General features: G+C 39.9%; 2 protein-coding genes across 3 annotated transcripts in view; one reads left to right on the top strand and one right to left on the bottom strand.

Moving 5' to 3' along the window:
• Positions 1-2702, top strand: part of LOC134534902 (general transcription factor IIF subunit 1) — a 31905-nt gene extending 29203 nt beyond the window's left edge. For both annotated transcript variants that reach the window (XM_063373586.1, XM_063373585.1), the window contains exon 13: positions 77-2702. In XM_063373586.1, coding sequence (XP_063229656.1) covers positions 77-281 — 205 coding nt within the window. In that variant the 3' untranslated portion in view covers positions 282-2702. The remainder of the gene's footprint in view (positions 1-76) is intronic.
• LOC134534901 (alpha-mannosidase 2-like) overlaps positions 1319-22564 on the bottom strand; it is a 387654-nt gene continuing 366408 nt past the window's right edge. Inside the window, exons 3-5 of the mRNA XM_063373582.1 lie at positions 21581-21753; positions 7895-8028; positions 1319-6441 (exon numbers count right to left, since the gene is read on the bottom strand). Of these exons, the coding sequence (XP_063229652.1) occupies positions 3680-6441; positions 7895-8028; positions 21581-21753 (3069 nt within the window). The 3' untranslated portion in view covers positions 1319-3679. The remainder of the gene's footprint in view (positions 6442-7894; positions 8029-21580; positions 21754-22564) is intronic.

Raw genomic sequence — 22564 nt, 5'->3', positions numbered from 1 at the left:
TGTATTATTTTACGGCTCATCGCAGCATCTTGCAGTAAACTACTATTGGTATTCTGACTGTGTTTGTTACAATCAGGGACTCTCGTATCACCGAAGATGCAGTGAGACGATATTTGATGCGTAAACCCATGACCACGACTGAGTTGCTGCAGAAGTTCAAGTCCAAGAAGACAGGCTTGACTTCGGACCAGTTGGTGAACATAATGACTCAGATACTGAAGCGGATCAACCCTGTCAAGCAGATGATAAAAGACAAAATGTACCTGTCCATTAAGGCTTAGATGGGTATGTTAGTGTGTTGTCACCTTAAGTAAACCAGACGAGGTTTATTGTACTGTGTACACCAGGCCTGTTCAAACTGAATTGGTGATAGTTTTGTGCCTGTGATATTGTTTGTGAACATTCTTGAACTGAAATATGGTGATTGCACATATTTTATAATAATTAACTTCATATTTATGCATTACCATTGTTTAGGGTTTATATTTAATTAACATATACTATACATTTGCCAATATGTATCTTTAGTTTTTAAGAAAGCAAATGGCAGCATTTGCATTTCTGAAGTACTCTTTGTGATAATAGTGAACACATATTTGACTTGAACAGTTTTCTTGATTTTTTTTTATGTGTACTTACCTTACTAAATTCTTTTTCACCTTAAGACATAGAAATATTAAATGACCAATGCTGTAAGTTATTTATTGAGGAGATCAAGTTCATTGAGAAATATGAAAATTTTAGCTCTAAGTGTTCTGAAAAGAACTATATAATAATATAGTACTATAAATAATGGATTTAATGCAGGTTTTCTCTGAACCCTCCAGTCATAGTGTTATGTGGAAAGTATGTCGCACAAAATTAAAAAAGGCTGAAGTTCTTCAGCTAGCAGTTATTTTTTGTTTTTGCTGTATAGGCACAGGTGTTTCTCCTGAAGGATTGAGTGTGTCTTGCTACTGACTGTGACAAGGGCTTAACAGATAAGAGCTGTATGATCTGGTGCTGCAAGTGAGGTTCTATGACAGGTTATCAGCACTGCTTGGTGGTTACACTCTTAATTCTGTGATCACAAGCTTTTTTTTTTTTTTTTTTCATACTAGTTAGATTTTGGATCTTTCTCTGCTTTTTAATCACTGACTGAGCAGGTTTTAGGAGCACACACTTGACTTACTGTTTTGCTGGAATCTCGAAAATAAATATTCAACTATTTACTCTTTTAAGAAATTGTCAAACCAAAAGTAGTTTTCATGAGGATGCAGTGAATCTTACAGTCATAGAAAAATTATAATGGAAACATTTCAAAATAATGTAGATGGCATTAAATTTTTAAAACGATTTTATTCAACAACTATAATGGCCCTAATAAATTTATAAATTTTTTTAAAGATAGAGTTGCTAAAATGTTTAAGCACAATGTTTTCTGTTTATATTAATATGTATAACTTTAATTTATAACATTTTAATGTATAAATTAGTTTTTGGTTTATTCTTTACATGTGCAAAACACAACTTAATTATCTAGAGATAGGAATAAATATATACACACAACTATGCAAAAGGTAAAATTACTTAACCAAAAAAACTGAAACACTTTAATAGAGTTTTTTACTTCCTTAAATTATTTTGGTTTTCCTGCTTTTCAACAGAATTAACCAATTTAAATTATGTGTTCCAACATGAATTACTAAATAATTTAGTTAACATCAGCATATCACTTTCCTTTACATATAAGCTTGTGACATAATCAAACCTCATACATATTTGTTATTACAACAAACAGAATTTCTTCTAGTAAACTTATTTTCAGCTTTTTTGATTAATCATGGCCATGGGCTCCAGAATGCAGGCAGTAGTAATAAAATGGAATATATTTTCTTACTGTAAATAAATATTTTAGGATTTTCAAATTACTGTTGGTGTAATTTTGCAGAATGTAACAAAAATAATTAATTTGAATTTTGCATCAGACCTGGATAAAATTAACCATTTTCACACAGTGACAGTAAATTACCGTCAAAATGGTAAAACAATATTTAGAAATTAAATTACTGCAAAGTAAATAATTTTTTTTTTTACATTTAAGTGGTGAACCAGTTGTTGCTTGCACATGGGTAATTATGAGTGCAAATATGAGTGAAAAATAAACTCATTAAAATGCTGAAATGCAGCCATAGGGAGGGATAACTATAGCAGGTTAGTGAGGCCTGAGGCAATAATCCTGGAAGTGCCCCCCCCCCCCCCCCCCCCTATTTCCCCCTCTCTCTTTCTCCATTTAAGGCTGTCCAAAACAGGCAAGGCATTGCTGTGAGGTTAGTATACATGACAAGAGAATAATTATGGCAATCTAACATGCACAGTTTCACTAATGTGAAGAAAGGTTATAATAAATTGTGACATTTTAATAAATATTGTTTACTTAAAATTGTACAGCATTTTAAAACAGTATGTATATTGAATGTAGCATGTAAGAGCTATTTTGGTGCCTGACTGAATAATTTTTTTTACTTAATATGAGCTTTATGTGAAAAAAATTCCAGTAGGGATGGTAGGCAGAGGTGCTTCATCCAACATTATGTTTTGTGTATTCAGTTACTAGTTTTGACATGCTTATTATTTTTTTTTATAAAATCAGCAAGAATTCTGTGACAATGTGTACATTTCCCTAACCAGAAGGGTAAAAGTAAAGAAAAGTGTGAATTTAATCACAGGTTGATGAGTTCTTGTTCAAAGTCTCTGAATATCACCTTACAACTTGTGCAAGCCATCTTAGCAATCACAGGCACCTTAGACCTGGCAGGAAATACATTATTATATATATATATATATTTCAAATCTATCATTTCAGTTGGTACTACTTATATTCTCATAACAACCATAACACTTGAACAGATTTTAAGACTTGATTATTTCACTGATCTGTGTATCCATTTTTATTTATTGATAAAATATTAAGATCAACTGTAACTATGCTATGTTTTAAGAACTTCTAATTTCAGATAGTACACACTCATTAGTATGCAATTTGAATCCAACATTAGTAAAATGTCAAAATAATAATCCAACATAAGTAAAATGTCAAAATCAAAATAATAGTAACTACCATCATAGTAAACTGTAAACTCACCAACAGTAACAACAATCATGTTAATGTTAACATTACATATATTAAATGTGGGATAATGATTTGCTCATATATGTAAACGATCAAATTTCAGGACTTTGCCAAACACTTATTGCCTCACATGTGTGTAATTCACACACATATCCACAACTTCAGTTACACAGTAATGATCTATAAGTACTTAGTTTTTATTAATATACAAACAAGTACTTTATATCTTTATATGCACAGGAAATTTATACAATGCTTGAAAATGACTTTTACAAATGGAAGCTTTTTCATACAATAGCACAATATACACATTCTATTTTAATACACAGAAAACACTTTATTACAATCACAAAGTTGCATCACAAAGAGTTTTAAGATGTCTCTAGACTGACACAGTTAACTTTCACACTAGCTTAGTATAAAAAATATTGACTTTGATATTAAATTTGTAATCACTGACAGTATGTCACACCATGGTTGTTTTATCGTAATTGATCTGTTTAGTTTGCAATCACTGTTCTTTACTGAACATGACCGTGCAGAGAGAATAAATAATGTAACTAAATATCACAGCACCAATGTGACATTCAAAGTTGTCAGTTCCATGGGACGTATGCGCAATTCGTCCAGGCTTGCCAACTTTTCCTGCTCTTGCAAGCCTGTCAAAGAAGTCCTGGTTATCGAACGCAGTTTCAAATGCCTGAAAAACGTCCTTTTGTGAAACGCAGCATCGTCTCTGCCTGTCGAGGGGCACCGGGGAATGGCGACCCCGGGCTCCGTGCTGCACGAGTACCCCACGCGGTGCAGCACCATCAGCGCCGAGCCCGACGGGAACTGCATGTAGCCGGGGTCCGGCGTCGCCCGCAGCGTCACCAGGTGCACGTCGCAAGGGAACGGCCTGGTCAGCAGGCTCACCTTCCCGCGCAGGCCGGTGGGCGCGCCCTCCACGACGAACAGGCTCGCCGGGTAGAGCAGGCCGTTGGAGAGGTGGTGCGCGAACAGGCTGGGGCGCGAGTACTCGTCCGCCGGGCCGGACACCTCCTCCAGCAGCAGCCAGAACTTGGCGAGCATGCGCTTGTTGTCGACCACCCCCTCGCCCATCCCCCGCGAGTCGTCGTACAGCGTCCGGCGGTCCAGCATCACCTCCAGCCAGCCGGGCTGCCAGCTTGCCGCGCCCTGCGCGTGGCTCACCAGCAGGCTGAGGCGCCGCTCGGCGTCCTGGATGTAGGCCATCGACGTCACCGGGAAGTAGTTGCCCTCGATGCCGATCCGCTCCACCTTCTCCCTGCGCTGCATCTGGAAGCCGTTCAGGTCGGAGTAGAACTCTGGCGGGTCGCCGTTGCTGATGTCGCTCACCACTCTCATGAACAGCTCGGTCTCGCGGTTCTTGGGCGGCGCCTCGAAGTCCACCGTGTTCTCTATGTACATGCCCTCGCTCAGCGGGCCTGCCACATGGTAGATGCGCACTGAATGCGTGAGTATCGGGTGGTAAACCACGGCTAGCTCGGAGGAAATTGGGCCGGAAGTGATGACGATTTGCAAAGAGTGATAACCGTTCGGATCGTCTGACAAAACTTCCCGCTCGGCCTCACGGGCATTAGGATCCGGCATGAAGAGGTATGCTCCGCTGTGGAACTGAGCTGACGGGTAGGCAGCAAACTGCAACCCACATTGGGTTGTTCGACCTGTTGATTTGCGGGTCACTGTTTTGAGAAAACCAGAGTGGCCATCGAAAAGAAGCTTCATTCTGTGATTCTCAAGCTGGATGTCTCCAGCCTGCATGCCTTTGACTTCAAAGGGTGGCACAAAGTGAGGATCTTCAATATTCTTCCCACAAGATGCACAATATATTACTGCACGTGATTCCAAATTATCTTCTGTTATTCGCTCCACTACATATGTCACTAAGGAAAGGGGTGGCATATCAGCCACAAACATGACCTCAAAGAGATCCTTTGCCATTTGAAGTACTCTGCCATCCTTGTTGCTTTCTTGTTCCTCTGCCCCACCATTTTCAGCATCTTTGGCTGATTTTGTTATCTTTGTTATGTTCCACACTGGATTCACTTGATAAGGAATGGCATTGCCTTTTGAGTCCAGTACCCTCACATTTGGTGTGGTCACCCTCAGTTTCACCACATCTTGTCGCTGCTGCGCCAGCGAATTGAACAATACCACTCGCCTCGGTTCATTCCTAGGTGTCACAAGTGGCACCTTTTGTGGAAGCTTTTCGTACGATTCACGGTCAGTATCAGGCAAAAGAAAATTATCATGCTTTCTCCCTAGTATCTTTCCAGTGGAATTTTTGTCTGGCAGCTCTTTTTCTAAGAGTGTTTGGGCACACTGTGCTTGTACATGCACAGTGTCTTGCAAAGCTTCAAAGAGCTTGAGCGCATAGTCATGCATCACAACAGCCTTTGACGTGCCAGTGATGGCATCATGATGCTGGAATAGTGCTAGCGATCGACGTGCTTTGACAAGTCGTTCGTAATCTCTCTCCAGCAGTTGAGCTGTCTTATTGTAATCCTGTTGTCTAGCCTTGTTGAGGGCAACAGTGTATAAGATCTCTGCTGACCTGAGACTTGCCTCTACCTCTCGATCGAGGATCTTCCAATAAGGCCGTGTTGTGAAGTAGCCACTCCAATAGGCAGGTCGGCCCTCTGAGAAAATGTCACTATAAACAAAGAAGTCACCTTTCAGCGTAGGGAAACGTTTATTTCGTTCTTTGATTGCAGCAAAGTAGTCAGATGGTGTTCCAAATGTGGCTTCTGCATGGTAACGATCCTTGTTCTGGTTAATGTAGTCAAAAAGACGCTTGTAGTTGTGATACTGTTGGTCCCACTCGATCTCGTGATCGTAGCGGAAGTCGTCTCCCAAAGGCATCATCACCACATTGTGGGGGAACAGCGATCCAGTACGCCCGTACTGCTCCAGCAGCAACTCCGCCTTCTGACGCACGTTGTACTCGTCTATCGGCACCGCCCTCAGGCTGTACTCCGTGTACTCGCCGGGGATCTTCCGGAAGTCGAAGTTGAGGCACACCTGCGGGTGGGGACCGCAGGAGTGCTTGATGGAGTAGATGTCGAACGGCTGGTTGTGTGTGAGGATGTCGGTGTGGCCGTCCTCGTCCCAGTTCTGTCGCCAGAGGAAGTCCCCCATCTGCTGCTGGGCGAGCCACTGCTTCCAGGCGTAGTGCACCCTCTGGATGACGGTGTTGCCGACACCCGCCTGCCTCAGCATGTAGGGCACCGTGGAGCCGTGTCCGAAGGGATCCACCGACCAACCAGACTTGGGAACGATACCTAGATTGTTCTTCACCCACATATGACCTGCAACCAAACACATTTAGGATATATTTAGTGTCTCCACAAGCTGGTGTTATAAAAGTTGCACTTCTGTTGAGAATGTAGCATCTCTTATCTGAAAGGTTTTATTTGCTGTAAATAGTAAGTACAGTAATGTTGTTTCTAGTTTAGCTGTTAAAGACTTTGCTTTCAGAGTGCATGTGTGAGAAAGAACAAGAGAAAAAGAAATTAGACATTAGTTGCTCATTCATAGGCATTTTATATAGACTCTTAGCTTTTAAATACGAGTCATTTTGGAGGTTGATCACATGAGCATGATAGATGCCTTTGCAATCATCACTGCCATCGGAAAAAAATCGGTTACAACACCCTGGAGAGTTAACAATACTTAAAGGAGACTGCCTTGCAAATGATAACCACAGCATTTGCAAACGGTTTATTGATCTTTACAGGTTGAGAATCCAGCATTACAACCTATCCTTTGTTAGCATCAATTACTATGCACGAGTACACAAAACACGTTGCAAACAAATGGGTTACGTCAAACACAGCAAGATGGTAAGTAGGCAATCTGTGAGAATTGTGTTATTTATGCCGGATATCACAATAACACAACAGCACGAAATTAAAGCAAAATATTGCGTTATTGCGAACACACAGTTTTTACCAGCGCCACAACAAAAAAAAAAGATTGTATATAAAATCTTATGCCTTGCTCTTACATATGCACCAAACGTACAACGGCCATCAATACTTGCAGGTTTTTTTTTTTTTTAAATAGATATGTTTGAAAGTAATTTAATTCAAATTTAACATTAAATGAAAAAAAAAAAAAAAACCACTGTAAACAGAATTCTGAGATTTCACACAAATTCTGAAAAACAAAACCTTAATTATACAAGAATAAAAAAATTCTGACACACATTACAGTAACAACATGCCCACATAAGCAATATAGAGACCCGGAAATTTCGCGGATTCATTTAGTCGCAAACTAGAATGCAAACCTTCACACTCGCACTGTGTTCATGATTGGCACGCAGTTGTTTGGACACGCCCGTCTACGACCGTGAGCCAATGATGCCCAGCTAGGAGAGAAGTAAGCGAATCAGGTAGTCCAAATAACAAGGATAAAAATGTTCTCGCTAAGAAATCAACCAATGGGAAAGTAAACATGGGTCAGCACACCTATAACTTTGAATTCTATCCTGAGGCCAAAAGAATCCGCGAAATTTCCGGGTCTCTAGCAATGGAAATAGAAAATATTTACAATCAGCAATTCTGTTGCGTACGCCATTATTGTCTTGCTGACCTCACAGACGTGTTGGACGTGATTGGTTGGAAATATTTGCGCCAATAAAGTGTTCTCTATTATGATTCCAGCGTTAGATGTGTACACTTTAAAAATCTATCTTCAATTGAAACAGAACATTTTTTTGCAAGAGAAAGAAGGGGGGGGGGGGGGGGTTGATCTCACCTTCGATGAGCTGGTCCAGCATGGCGTACATGTGCACAGTGGCCTCGTCCGTCATGACCCAGCCGCCGGTCATGATCTCCAGCCGCCCCTGCTCCAGCAGCCTCCAGACCACGCGCCTCTTGGTGGGGTGAGCGCTGCAACACACGAAGCCAGCCTTCCAGTCTTGTCTGTGTTTGTCGGCCAAGGGGCCTGCCTAGTCAGGGGTGTATCTGAGTTAGCAAGGCGGGACAATGTGGTGCTTCCGGTGTGGCATCATCATCTTCAAGAGCAAGGCTGTGTACTGGCGTGCAGTCTTCTTGTCATGCTTTAGGGGCAGCTATGAGATCTGAGCGGTAACCAGGGGCGCAACAACAGGGGGCAAGGGTATTTTGTCCCCCCGCCCCCCCCCTCTGAAACCTTGAAGTGGGGGCAAACGGGGGCAATGAAAGTGCTGTGTAATAAATTTTTAGATAATAAAACTGCTTGAATAGCACCATTTTCCACCTTGAAATACAAATTTTTCCCAGGGGAGGAACCCCGGACCACCCGCTTCAATAGGGGGGGGGGGGGGGGGGATCAATGATTCTTTATAAAAAGGTATATTGCCCTCCCTTTGGAAATTTAGTTGTTGCGCCACTGGCGGTAACCATAACCATAAACTTATTTGAAAAATGAAGATAGAAGCGTAAACAAAGTCCCTCGAGTGCTTTCAAGAATCAGTACCGGGTGTGTTTATGCTTAAAACATCCTGTAAAACACAAATTTAAGAGATCTTCTCTCTTCTAAAACATACGGTTTGAAAACCAAAATACGAAAACGTAACTACTCATCCGCCATCAGCGTATTCTTGAAAGCCTTGATGCATTACATGTGGGTCCTCTGTGGCTAAGAATGCTAGCATGTCACGCTTGCTTGGCAAGGGTAGTGTGGTCAATCCCAGCACCCTGGCATCGCTCATGGTGAAGGAGTGTCTGTTGAAAATGTGCTAATTCCATCCTTTAAAGAAATAGTGGGAAAACAAAAGAAGTGTAGAATAAAAAACATTAAATTTAAGCGGTACAATAGTTAAGAACTATAATGTGAATCTAGTGTGTATTATGATTGCTTACTCTTAATATTATAAAAAATAACTTATCTTTGAATGTGGGAATAGCACCTTTTGAACAGTCACCTCTCATTTATGAGCACTTTGTCAGAGTTCAAGTAGCTCAGAACCTAGAATTTTGGAGGTCCCGTTTACCTTTAGCCTCGGTGTTTGAATCGTACGACGTAAACGTCCTTTTTTAAATATATTTTTTTATTTACTGACAAACTTCTGGCCATGCCACGATGTACTTAATGCAACATTACCTAATTCCTGTGCTGATTAAGTTCCTTGGTCCAAAAACATTTACGTACGTGCATTTTATTTTATCTCCCGCTCCTGGTCTAATTTGAAGGCACGAGAATGTGCAGCAACTTATTGTTACAAACACTTATAAGTATAGTCTTATGAGCTCTTTTTAAAATAATATTCATTTGAATCTTTCGTACATAAAAGTAACATTAGAATTTTAAATTTTATTCAACAAATTATCCTTGTTAAATGATACTAAAATGATCCAAAACCAACTATTGTTGCATCAGTTCACTGCTGCTCTCGGATGCACTCTCCCTTTATGTAGCTCATGGCACGAAACCATAGGCGTGCGCACGGTAGGTGCCACAGGTGCCTTGGCACCACCATTAGGGTTAACGTTATTTTTTTTTACAAGCACAAATAATACATACTTACAAAAATCCGAATTCTTTCCAAAAAAATATGTTTTCCAATCGTGTCGAGTTACAGATATGTGCTCATAACACTATCAGTATATCAATTATCAATCGAACCAACTATACACACGGAAACAAGCCAGTTGAAATTCCTTGTGTTGTACACGCGGGCCGCGGCTACGAAACTTCTGAAATGTAAATACTTCTCATAGTTCTCCTCGAATTACATAGAATGCGCGCTCGGTGTCCACTGTTCACTCCACTCGGCAGGCGCACGGAATAATAGCCGCCGTCCGCCAGGGTTTATTTAAAAAAAAGAGTGAGAGTTTAGTTTCATAGTTCTCCTCGAATTACATAGAATGCGCGCTCGGTGTCCACTGTTCACTCCACTCGGCAGGCGCACGGAATAATAGCCGCCGTCCGCCAGGGTTTATTTAAAAAAAAAGAGTGAGAGTTTAGTTAGTTAAAAGGATAGGCTTTACTCGATGACTTATATGCAGTCGCCGACAAAACATTTTTGTTGTATTCCAAAAGTTAAAACTTTTGCCCACTCTTATTTGTGTATTTTTATTATTTTCATATTTTACATATTTAAGGTATGTTACAAAAACTCCCTTGATTTGTTGATTTTAAAACTTAACATTTGAGAATGTTTTTTTCTAGCATTTATTTGGCGTCTTCAGAAAACATGTAAGTACGGTTTTTCAAAGCCACCAGCATGAACTCCGTGCAAACAATTTGTGCAATTTACTTTATGGCTCAACAAAGCTTAAAACTGTAAATAGTTTAGTAGTTTTCCTGATGATTATAACGTTCAAAGCCATAATTTGTCATAAAAAATGTTAAAATTTTTACATCTGTGTATTTATTTAATGTTTTTGTTCGGAAACACCTTAAATAGCACCATTTTGCGCTTTCAAATCCAAATTTTTCCGGTGTAATCTGGCACCACCAATACTGAAGTCCTGCGCACGCCTATGCACGAAACTGCACTCCACTCTTCTCACCGGGATAGAATTCACTCTCGCCTGAAACGGAACTGTCAGGCTGTGTACACACTTTGGGCTTACCTGATCTCAGGTGACCTGTCTGGAAAGTTCGCCAAAAGTTAAAATTTAAAAATTAAAAAAAAAATTGGTTGTCTGTAAAGGCGGTTCACGGACGATAGTTTAACGTGACGTCATAACAAAACATTGATGAAATGATTGCATAATTTTTAGAATAAAATTGAATCATTTTAATTGAATTATCACTATTTTGTATGGATACAAAGAAGGAGTGAAATGAAATCTACAATTTAATTGATAAAATTACTTTTATTTGCACTCATTAATTCAAATAAGTTTATTACTTTAACGAAGAAATTATTTAAACTCTAACTTTTATACATGTTTGCCATTTAACTTCTTCCAATCTGTGTTATTCTGTTAAGGATAGGACGATGATAGGAAAAGTAGGAAACGAATGGGAGTGTTTTAAGTTTAATGTGCCTCGAAAAAGTCAAATCGATGGTTGTTCCAATCGAGTGGAAGAGAGATAGATGCGGCGCAAGCGTACAATGAGCGTAACGGGACACAGCGTAACGGGACAATGTGCGTAACGGGACATTTTTTCGTGCGTGCAGCCGGCGTTCATCGATTTATTAGACGTCACGTCAAAAAGTCTTGATTTATCTAATTTCTCCTAACATCATTCCTAATCCCTCAAGATTAATATACCTAATGTTCTTGACCTTCCCGGTACGGCTATATCGCCAAATTATCTTTTAATCAAAACTAAATGTTTCCATTGCAAAGACGAGTGGAAACATGTGCGTTTCCAGTTTTCCCTACGTACGTTCATAAAAACACGTTAAGATCAATTATTTAGAACATAGAAATACATAGTTACCACCGCAACCAAATACTCGGCTTCTATTGGTCGCACGGAGCAACGTAAACGGAAGAGCTCAGCATCGCCGAGCTAATCTGTATGCGTCCGTCTCTGTCGGCGTGCCATTGTAGAAAAATACAATTTGTTCAGGAAATGCAAGCTTTTTAAATGCTAGATGATATTTGGAGTATTAAATAGTTTGATGTTACAGCAAACAAAGAGACCTGTTGAATTCGGTTAAAATTCATAAATGTTAGACTAAAATGGTAAATGCTGAGAGGTCTTATTTTATTTGGTCTTTGTCTTAAATACATGGCAATCTTCGAAAAATTACAGAGTTTCTATTCAGAATAAATATAGGCCCATAGCCGGACTCACAATCATCTGTCTCACCCGTCTGTTCGTCAAAACCTTGGCAAGCTTTTAGGCTACTTACGACGGACGGATGAAATAACCTCCAAAATGTTAACAAGAAACCTATTGCCGGCGACCTTTACTGTCTTACAAGGCTTTTAAGTATATTTATTTGTTTAGCTGCTTCCATCATATTATATATTATTTCTCTAGCCTGTTTTTCTGCCGGTCCGCGAAACCATCCTTATTCCTTTATCAAATTCCACGATCTACCCCTCATTTTAAAGTTTATCGTGCCGGCTAATAACGAAAAATAGACCCACGGTCTAAAAATGTATCGCTTCTCTTAAATTTGAGATTTAAAATCATCTAAGAAGAGGTCATTTAATGAATGCGTCGATTTTTCGATAGATATCGAATCGGATTCGATAAATGTCGAATCGGATATCCACTTGAAACATCAGCGTTTACATATTTCTTTTTCAAATTGCACTTCCGTCATAATAAACAGAACTTATGATAAAGAAATCTTATAGGATCCTTCAACTTAACCAAAAAAATTCCACCAAAAAACCACTTAACCAAAACTTCTGGCACGTCAGACTTTTCTTATAAGTAAGTACTTTTGAAATTACTGTTGATATTTTGTATCACAAACATAACCTACAAACATAACCTCTTACATTTACTTAATTTAGCATCAGTTAGTATTGAAGATACGTACAACCAAAAAGTGAACGATGATCACATTATCACTTCCAACATTGCATTTAAAAGAGGGTTTGTAAACGCGTATTTTATTGGTATGTTTGAATATAATTATTCTGTAAAAAAAAAGTGTAACAGCTATTTGTACTGATGTGTTCAATTACACGTCTTCTTTTGTACCAACACCCGTCTACTTTTTTCTATTCTTCAGAATGTTATTCCTCCCAAATTTTTTTAAAAAATGGAATGCCACAAAAAACGATTTGGTGCGCACTGCAGAATTTCGCACGGGTCGACTAGTTAAATGTTATTAACATACGTTTGAACATATTTTCAACAATTGAAAATATTAAAATAAATATCAGAGAGAGAGAGAGAGAGAGAGAGAAATTTAATTTAATGATTTATTCAAGTGTTTGGACCGTCATTCAGCATTTTGCTGTAGCTAGTTGGAATCCGGCACTGTTTCAACCGGGTGCCCGGCTGCCCGGCTGCCACTACCATGAGTTCCGTGAATGCAAAAAAAATTAGTTTTATCATGCCAGCATATGGCGAATATTATATGATTCAATTTTTTATGATTGAATGACTACTTCTGTTATTTTAATATGATTTTAAAATTTCTAAAAAACAATCATAGGGATTATGAATGAACACATATATTTTACAAAGAGAAAAAAACTGCATAAAGTAATTATGCTATCTGCTTCTTTGTTTTCAAACATAATTGCAAAATAATATTGTGACTTCTCTTTACTTTTACTCTATCAGATCAGTTAAAGTTGCACTTGATCTATGGCATTTAATTACGTACCTACATCCTAGCTTTAGGCTCCTAGCTGTTCAATAATTAACAGTATTTCCAACGAGCAGTTTAATTTGTTTCGTTTCTACGGAATGGCGAATGCATCAATGGACTAAGGGCTCACTTCCTGGAGTTTCACCCTGAAGTCTTTGGAGGGGTATGAGAGACTACACCTACACTTCTTAGGTCCGCACTACAATGTAGCAGAGCTTCTACAATGGAACAGAGCTTCTACAACATCACGTAGACGGAGACGGACGTGTACTGATTGGCTCGGCGATGCTGAGCTCTTCCGTTTGCGTTGCTCTGCGCGACCGATAGAAGCCGAGTACTTGGATGCGGCGGTAACAATATCTGTTTATAATCTAAATACGTTAAAAATTGTTTCAAGTACGAGCAAATCTAGTGTTCTATTATCACTGTGTTGTTTATTTTATTATTTATGTATATTCTGCCAGTGTTATGATCTCGAAGCATTTATATATATATAGTTAAATTAATATTCCGTAACCTTGAAATGCAATCTCACTGTCTGCCACGTGCTATGTTTCCGTGCAGTGTGGAAGCAGCAGACGCGACGGCGAAATGTTACGGGCGAACCGTCTCCTTGTCACTGCAGACAGGGCCTTAACGACAAGAGTGGCGGCAGAGCGGAGGTAGGCGGTCTGTTTGAGGCGCAGCAACAAGCAGCAACAAGCAGCAACAAGCAGCAACAGCCGTCACGTGCCGCGCCGAAACTGCGCTGTGCGTGCCCGTGTTGGTTTTAATTACCTTCCCGCGAGCCCCAGGTGCCCTGGGGGTGTAGGGAGGGGGGGGGGGGGGGGCGAAACTCCACAAGCCGCTCAGGAGTTTTCGGAGCAGAAAGGCTCGTTATTGGCCCGGTAACTCTTCTCACGAAATCCGCGTGTGCCGTGGGGACAAAAACGACACAAAGGACTCGCCGGCTGCGACTTGCCACTCGAACTGCGCCGAGCAGCGCCATATTTGCCATATTTGAGGCGAAACGACGCAGGCAGTTACGTAAACACAAATAAATCATAGTTAAAGAAACTACAGAGGGCATGCAAGCGAACTAGCACCTCTAGCCGATGTCAACATTCCCAGTAGGCCTACATTTGCGATGACATGCAAAATATTTTGAAGTTACATTCACACACAAAACAACGGTTCGCAACAATCTATTTCTGTCGATATATTCATTTCCACATATGTTTTAATGCTACCAAATAATATTTTGAAGCAGTTTTTTTTTCAAACAAAAATACAAGCATTTGATTTCGCCGTATTGTAAATGTATATGTGGTAAAAAAAAAACAGCATTTACATTAGTTCCACTTTCTGTCTTTGAAATGCACGAATCAATAAAAGTCGTTAGCTACTTTATGCTGCAGACACAGCTTACGCTGATTGGCCCGCGAACAGAAAACGTCGCACAGAACAGAGAAAAGATAGAAGTGTGACAACTTGATGTGCCGTGCCGTTTGTCGATCACACGTGAAAAAACTATGCTATAAACCTCACGCACGGTACACATTTACGCGAAACGTGCAGCGGGGTGAAAATTATTTGATATTTAACTATGCCAAACTTTCAACATTTTCATCCCTAACTTGCAAAAATTAACCTCAAACTGAATGTATGCCATGGAGTTAGGAATTAATCTATGCACGCTTTCAGCAGCAACGTAAACATAATTGAAAAACGCATGTTGGATTAGTAAGAAATAGCATACACACCAAACATACAGCTTGAATAGTTGAGGGCGCCATGTTGTTAAATACCTTTCCGCACCAAACAATATGTCGCTCACAGATGAGAGCAAATAAACAAGCATTGGTCCGATCGTGCTGTCATTTCCACAGCAATACTATGATGGCCTGGCTTTGTAGATTTTTGATAGTTTTTAATTTTTTTCTGGGGTTCAAAATTCAAAATTTCAATTTTTCGGAAATTTCCCGTAGGTTATGGGACAAGATATAACTCCTGTGAAAAATTCAAGTTTCTGGCTTGTCTGGAAATTTGTACAGATGAATGAGTGAGCGAACACACTTTCGCGTTTTTTTGTATTTCGAATTTATAGAATAAACTTATTAAGGATATATAATTACGTGCTCTAGATATTGGTATTTTCGTTTCATTCAGAATAAAGTTATTTAAAAAGAAAACGAAGGTCACCTGTTATGTGTAGACCTACATAGTTTGTTTACAAACACGGCATCTTGATAATTTTACTTCAAATGATATTTCAGAAAGTTAACGTGAACACAAATAACGCAAGCTATATTGATGGTGTGCTAAAAGTACATATACAATTAGGCTATTTCCCTTATTTGCCAGAAGCATTGAACATCGCAAGCCCAAAGGAACAGCACACGAATTCCGAAGGCAAGTCAAGAGCCTTGTTTCAGGAAGCCTGTGAAATAAGGTATCGAATCACGTAACCACTTACAAGGCTTGAGCTACCGGCGTTTGGGCCGAAGCCTTTGTAGTGAGTGCCGAGAACTGTTCAAGAGAAAAACACCTTATGAACCACTCTCATGACGTTGGCAATACATGGCTCCCAAACAGAAGTAGGACCTTAGAACATTGTCAAACTGTAAGCTTACTTACCATCTGGGGAAATACCAACAATCATTTCATTAGCACAAATATATTTTATATTTTTTAAATTTAAACTAACCCTCTTGAGTCAAAACATTTTTATGGGCATACACCATTGCAGGTTTCCACTGTATGTCACAGAGAAACCACAAGAATGGACAAGAAATATGTATATACAAACACACAGAAAAACAAGCCTAAATCAGCCGACGTTAAACAAATGAAAAACAAATTAAACTGCTCGTTGGAAATACTGTTAATTATTGAACAGCTAGGTTAGGTTAGGCAAAACGCCGTTAGGCAAATCGCCATTAGGCAAAACGCCGTTGGCCAAATCGTAGTTAGGCAAAACGCCGTTTGGCAAATCGGAGTTAGGCAAAACGCTGTTAAGGCAAATCGCCTTTAGGCAAATCGCCTTTAGGCAAATAGCCGTTAGGAAATTCGACGTTAGGCAAAACGCCTTTAGGCGAAATGACTTTAGGCAAATCGCCTGTTACTCATCAGAACCCAGTATTACTGCGAACACTTTTTTTTGTAGTGATACATGTATGTGTACATGTCCACCGAAACGTCTGTGATATATTCGCCTTGGACGCGGCTACAACCAGAAGCCAGGCTACTTTAGACAATGGCCGCGAAAGCCTGCGATCTTTATTTTAAGGAACCACCATGAGAACTAACATAAAACTATTTTTACAGTATAAGTAGCCAATACCGAGTTGTTGTTTGCCTGTTTTTTATTTCTGTTCCTGTCACAACTGTCTCGTTGTTGTCAGCCCACTGTGTTTGTCTATGCAGTGATATTTGTTCCGATTAATTTCTTCCACTGAATTCCCTGCGCTAACAATCGGCTGGAAGAAATTAATCGGAACAAATATCACTGCATAGACAAACACAGTGGGCTGACAACAACGAGACAGTTGTGACAGGAACAGAAATAAAAAACAGGCAAACAACAACTCGGTATTGGCTACTTATACTGTAAAAATAGTTTTATGTTAGTTCTCATGGTGGTTCCTTAAAATAAAGATCGCAGGCTTTCGCGGCCATTGTCTAAAGTAGCCTGGCTTCTGGTTGTAGCCGCGTCCAAGGCGAATATATCACAGACGTTTCGGTGGACATGTACACATACATGTATCACTACAAAAAAAAGTGTTCGCAGTAATACTGGGTTCTGATGAGTAACAGGCGATTTGCCTAAAGTTATTTCGCCTAAAGGCGTTTTGCCTAACGTCGAATTGCCTAATGGCTATTTGCCTAAAGGCGATTTGCCTAAAGGCGATTTGCCTAACTCCGATTTGCCAAACGGCATTTTGCCTAACGGCGAATTGCCTAACGGCGTTTTGCCTAACTACGATTTGGCCAACGGCGTTTTGCCTAATGGCGATTTGCCTAACGGCGTTTTGCCTAACCTAACGGCGAATTGCTTAATGGCGATTAGCCTAACGGCGTTTTCCCTAACGGCGTTTTGCCTAACGGCGTTTGGCCTAACTCCTATTTGGCCAACGGCGTTTTGCCTAATGGCGTTTGGCGTAACTCATATTTGGCCAACAGCGTTTTGCCTAACGGCGTTTTGCTAAACGGCTTTTTGCCTACAATTAGGCAAAACGCCTTTAGGCAAAACGACACATGCCCGGTTCCTGACTCTTACCAGCGCAGATATGCTCTGTGTCGTCCCAGTACCTACAAATAGTTAAAAAGTTATCTGTAAACCGTTCCCTGAATAGCTTTCCATTATAAACTGCACACATAAAAACAAACGCCGTCAAATTGTTGATTATTTGGTTATATTTTCCATGGTTCAAAAAATTATGCCAATTTAACATCAATAAAATATAAAAATTACGCGCCGATTTTTGTAAGAAATACTCAGCATTATCTCGTAATTCACGTGCTGTACAAAGTTACAACATCTTTCTTGTGGCACTGCAAACTATTTATTGGCGACTTGGTTTCCAGAGGGTATCGTTTGTGAAAGTACAGGGAATGGTTTCCTGTTTGTCGGCGAGGCGTGGCCGGGTCACGCAGTCACGCAGTCACGCAGTCACGCTGATCGCTCGGCTCGTGCGTGCGTGCGTGCGTGCGTGCGGGGACTAACTCCGGGATCCACTGTCGAGCGCACACTTGCTCGGCACAGTTTAATCCAGGGGCTTCGCGCCAGCACACCCCTCGGCCCGATTAAAAGTTTGTGCGCAACTCGCACACTGTTCACGCCCTGCGCAACGACGATCTTCCAGAGTAAGTAGTATACAAATGCCTTTCCTGCGCCACGGTTCAGGGTGTGGTGCCGTGGTGCCGACCGCCATCTTGGATTGTGACGTCACGGCGGCCATCTTGGATGACCTTGACCTTTGACCTTCAAAATTTGCCCAAAATTCGTCAAAATCTGCCAAAATTTCCAGTTTTTTTAAAGAAAAAAAAATTCCGGCAAAAAATCTCAAAAACATTTGAAAAATAATTTTTTTTTGTCTTTTTCACGGAAAAATTTTCCTTTTCTTCCTCGAAAATTCAAAAATTATGATTTCGAAAAACCTCAAAAGACTTTTGCCTTAGGAAGAACACATATTCCTTATTGAGGTTTAAGAATCCATGTCTACAGGCTCCGATAAGCCTCTGACGTCATCTAGGATTATGACGTCACAGTTGTATTTTCCGTTACGGCCACCATCTTTTAAATCTTTATTATTATCCGATTTTAATGGAAAAAATTAAAATATATAAAAAATTAATTAATAAAATTTTAATACAAATTATTTAAAAAAGCAGTTATGTCATAGAGCTCGGAGTCCTCGGTTCGCACCCGGTGAGGTCAAAAATATAAAAATGGCGACCGATCCTTCCTCCACGGAAGCCGCCGGCAGACTGACCTCCCACCACTTATGTAAAGTTATATATATATATCTACAGATAGTATGACGCCATGTCCGCCATCTTGAAAATCCGTAATTTCAAAGCCATAAAATCGAGCAAATGTTTTAAAATTTATAAAAAGTAATTGAATAAATTTTAATTAAAAACCTTTAAAAAACACCGTTGCACATATCGTTACGGCCACCATCTTGGATTCTATAAATGTTGCATGTTTCGTTACGCCTGTCATCTTGAATGAGTATGACGTCATCGTTACAATTTTCGTTACGGCTGCCATATTGGATTCTAGATGAACCACACTTATGGTCAGCTTCACCATCAGAGTTCAAGCATGATCTTTCATGATCATAGTTCGAAAACATTTTTTGTTGTATCGTTGTGTTCTGAGCGCTAAACGAAGTTCATTGGGTACTTTGAGATGAAATGACAGTCCTGGCAGTTCATAATGACAGTTAATAATGATCCCAAATATAAACAGCGCGAGCAGACATCTCCGGAATTAGTTCGGACTTCTTGTAGGTTATCATTGTTATCAAACGTAAATGATCTACAAATAAAATAAGAAAAATGCTTTTATGTAATGTTTCTAACATTACAACCACTTCTCACAATAAATGCTCAAATGTTTAAATGCTTGTTATTTTAGTTTAACGCTTTAATAAAGTTTTTGATTTAATCATAATTATGTTTCATATTAAAAATAGGATTATTTCAAGAAAACCTATTTATATTTCAGACTGCTGCGTTTTGTAATCACTTTTAAACACCAGTGTGTGTTTTAAATCATTGTTAAAAATCAACAGAGATGAGGCGATGGCCGAATGAGCTGCTATCTGGCGGCAATTGAATCAACCATTTGCTCGCCGTATCAAACTCTATTGTAGCAGCTTCACATCGTTCCATCCCACTAACAGAAATTCAACCAATATTTCTTCGACACTGTTGCAGTAGATTTAAAAATGAATGTATGAACTTCGATTCACGCAAGAGAAGATCACGTAGTCCCAGCATGTTTTGGCGCAACGTTTGATGAATGATCCAAATATAATTGTTGGGCTAAGATCACTGGATCGTGGATAGGAGCTTTGAATATATATACTGTATAGAAGTCGCCAGCCCAGGTTAAAAATTCTAATACGGTTTTGAGGTAGTTGGTTAATTCACCGCCGCAATCGCCACCATCTCTAGAGCATCGACTTGTGGTGGTCCCTAGCGGACAAGTGTCGAACTCTTCAAACACCCCTTCCCCCTCCTGTTGAACGACGTTGAGCTGCAGTGAATGATGGATGAGGGGTGCGGGGAATGACAGCGGGCGACAGAGCTGCCCTCTAACGTGTAAATAACAACTAAGACGATACAGGGCGTTACGGCAGCGCATTGCAGCGGTGAAGTTCCCAAGCTGCTCATCATACGCTTTTGAAAAACGTAGAGTAAATCCTATCCACTCGCGACTTCTATACAGTATAAATATTCAAAGATAGGAGAGAGGAATATGATGCAACTGGCCATTAGAGGTGAAGGGGCACTAGATGCGCGTGGAGTTGTCGCTCTTACCGCCAGCTGAGCTCCTGAGCCTCAAACGCACAACGGAACTTTTAAGTACCTACGTAAGAAGTTGGGTGGCGAAATGATGACACTAGACTACTAGACTAACATTCGAGAGAATGCGAGTTAGGATACTAGGTATCAGCCATCTTGATTTATGTTTCTCATGGCCAAACCTGGGATGTTTTTTTTTTAACATAAAGCACTATGGCCGATTACTGTCCTAATATCCCTGATCTGTGTTGTTGAATGATACTGCCTCTAATTGTTGACGAGACATAAAGCCTGATTTATATAAAAATAAATGAAATATTTGTTCCAGGTAGGTCTTACCCCTTAAGTCCAATCGAACTTATCTCAAAATACTTTAAACCCAACTGCGAAATAAATTTGAAATAGCGTAAACTGCTCCAAATCATATAAAATTGATTGGAAATCTGTTGAAATTTCCCCACTTAAATATGCGAATTTCTACAAGTTTATTATAGTGACAGAAAATCATTGATTCAGCAGCTGTTTTTAACTGATTTTCGCAGTATCATATCCAATCTCAAGCAGAGATTCCCAGTAAATACCTTTATTTACCAGCGAGAAACAGCTCGGTAGGAGAATGTTCAGTCACTGTAAACCATTTAAACGATTCAACAATCCAGAAACTTAGTTTGAAAGTGCACGTAAGGAGGGACATGCTGTTCATTAACTCGCCCACCAGGGTCAAACGTTAACCAGGGGTTTTTGTCTTCCCATGCACAACGCGGGATCTATCTCTACCTCTTTTAACTTCTCAATCATCTCTATCAACAATTCTGGGAAGCCTTCATTTCACAGACGAGAGAGCCACACCCGAAGTTACCCGAAGTTCATTCTCGCTTTTTTTTTTTCCCGTTCTATCTCATATCTTTAATGTAGCTATCCTAACCAAATCAACCGTCCACAATGTTTTAAAGTATTTATAATGTAGCTAACCTGACCTAATTGACCATTAGTTATCATGAGTTACAATGAACAAAAAAAAAAAAAAACCCGAAGATGCACGATCGGGCGTTTGGCTCTCTGGTCTGTGAAAACTTCCCAACCACTCTCCTGTGAGTCGACACTGGAGGATTCGACCCTTCCCAGACTCGGGTTATTCGGACACAAGAGACAAGTGCGCGTCGACACTGCACTGGAGCAGAGCGCGCGGACGGGTTATTTACCTCTCCCACCACTGCGCGAAGAAGGAGACCTCGGACCAGATGAAGGTCATGTTGGGGAAGGCCTGCAGCTTGTCCACCATGTTGTTGAGGATGTTCCTGGTCTGGTAGTGGTAGTAGCTCTCGTACGTCTTCAGCCAGCCGGGGTCGTTGTGCGAGTGCGGCACGAGGATCACCTGCGACAAGCGGCGCGGCAGAACTTCAGCGCGACCGCTAAGTCACTCACTGCACAGGGACTGAAGAAGGTACAATGGTCTTAATCAAGGTGTGCACAAGGAAAAATTATTTCGTACCAACTTAGGCGAGAAAAAAGTACTAGATTTGAAAAAAAAAAGAAGTACTAAATTACAATTTGTTATGGTTTTTAATAATTTAGGAAGTTATTATGACATTGCAATGCTCTAACTTAAATATATCACACCACACACACATACATTCCATAGTTTTTAAAAATAATTACGCTTAATAATAAAACATATTGGAGTTACTATAATATTATTATATTAAAGAAAAAATGTACTAGATCTGTACTAGACCACTAAAAAAGTTATAAAAGTACTAGATCTAGTACGAAAGTACTAACTGTGGACACCCTGGTCTTAATCACTCTGCATTTTCATGCTATCACCCTACTGCCATTTTGTTTACTAATGTTTCACTATAAATGCATTGCAAATAACGTTTTAATGTTAATTTTACGCCAGATATATTTTACGTGTTAAATGGCTTTTCTGAAAACTTTGAGAAATATTCAATATACAAATTTCGGCGTGACTAATATAATCCCTCACTGGAAGTTAATTGTATGCTTTTCACCAGCTGGGTAATGTGTACCTCAACTTTACTTCTATGATCCCATTTTCGAAATATTTCTTCATAAAGATCTGTAAAAAAAAAGTGAGGAGGGGGGCCAAGTCGAGAAGTAAAGTAGGGTTGGTGTGGTTAAATTTACATGTCGGTAACTACAGACTTTTACCTAAGTTGTTC

Source organism: Bacillus rossius, chromosome 8 (assembly GCF_032445375.1).
Source record: "Bacillus rossius redtenbacheri isolate Brsri chromosome 8, Brsri_v3, whole genome shotgun sequence".
Taxonomy (NCBI): Eukaryota; Metazoa; Arthropoda; class Insecta; order Phasmatodea; family Bacillidae; genus Bacillus; species Bacillus rossius.
The sequence above is the reverse complement of the archived record's forward strand: the minus strand, read 5'-3'. Positions and strand labels throughout refer to the sequence as shown.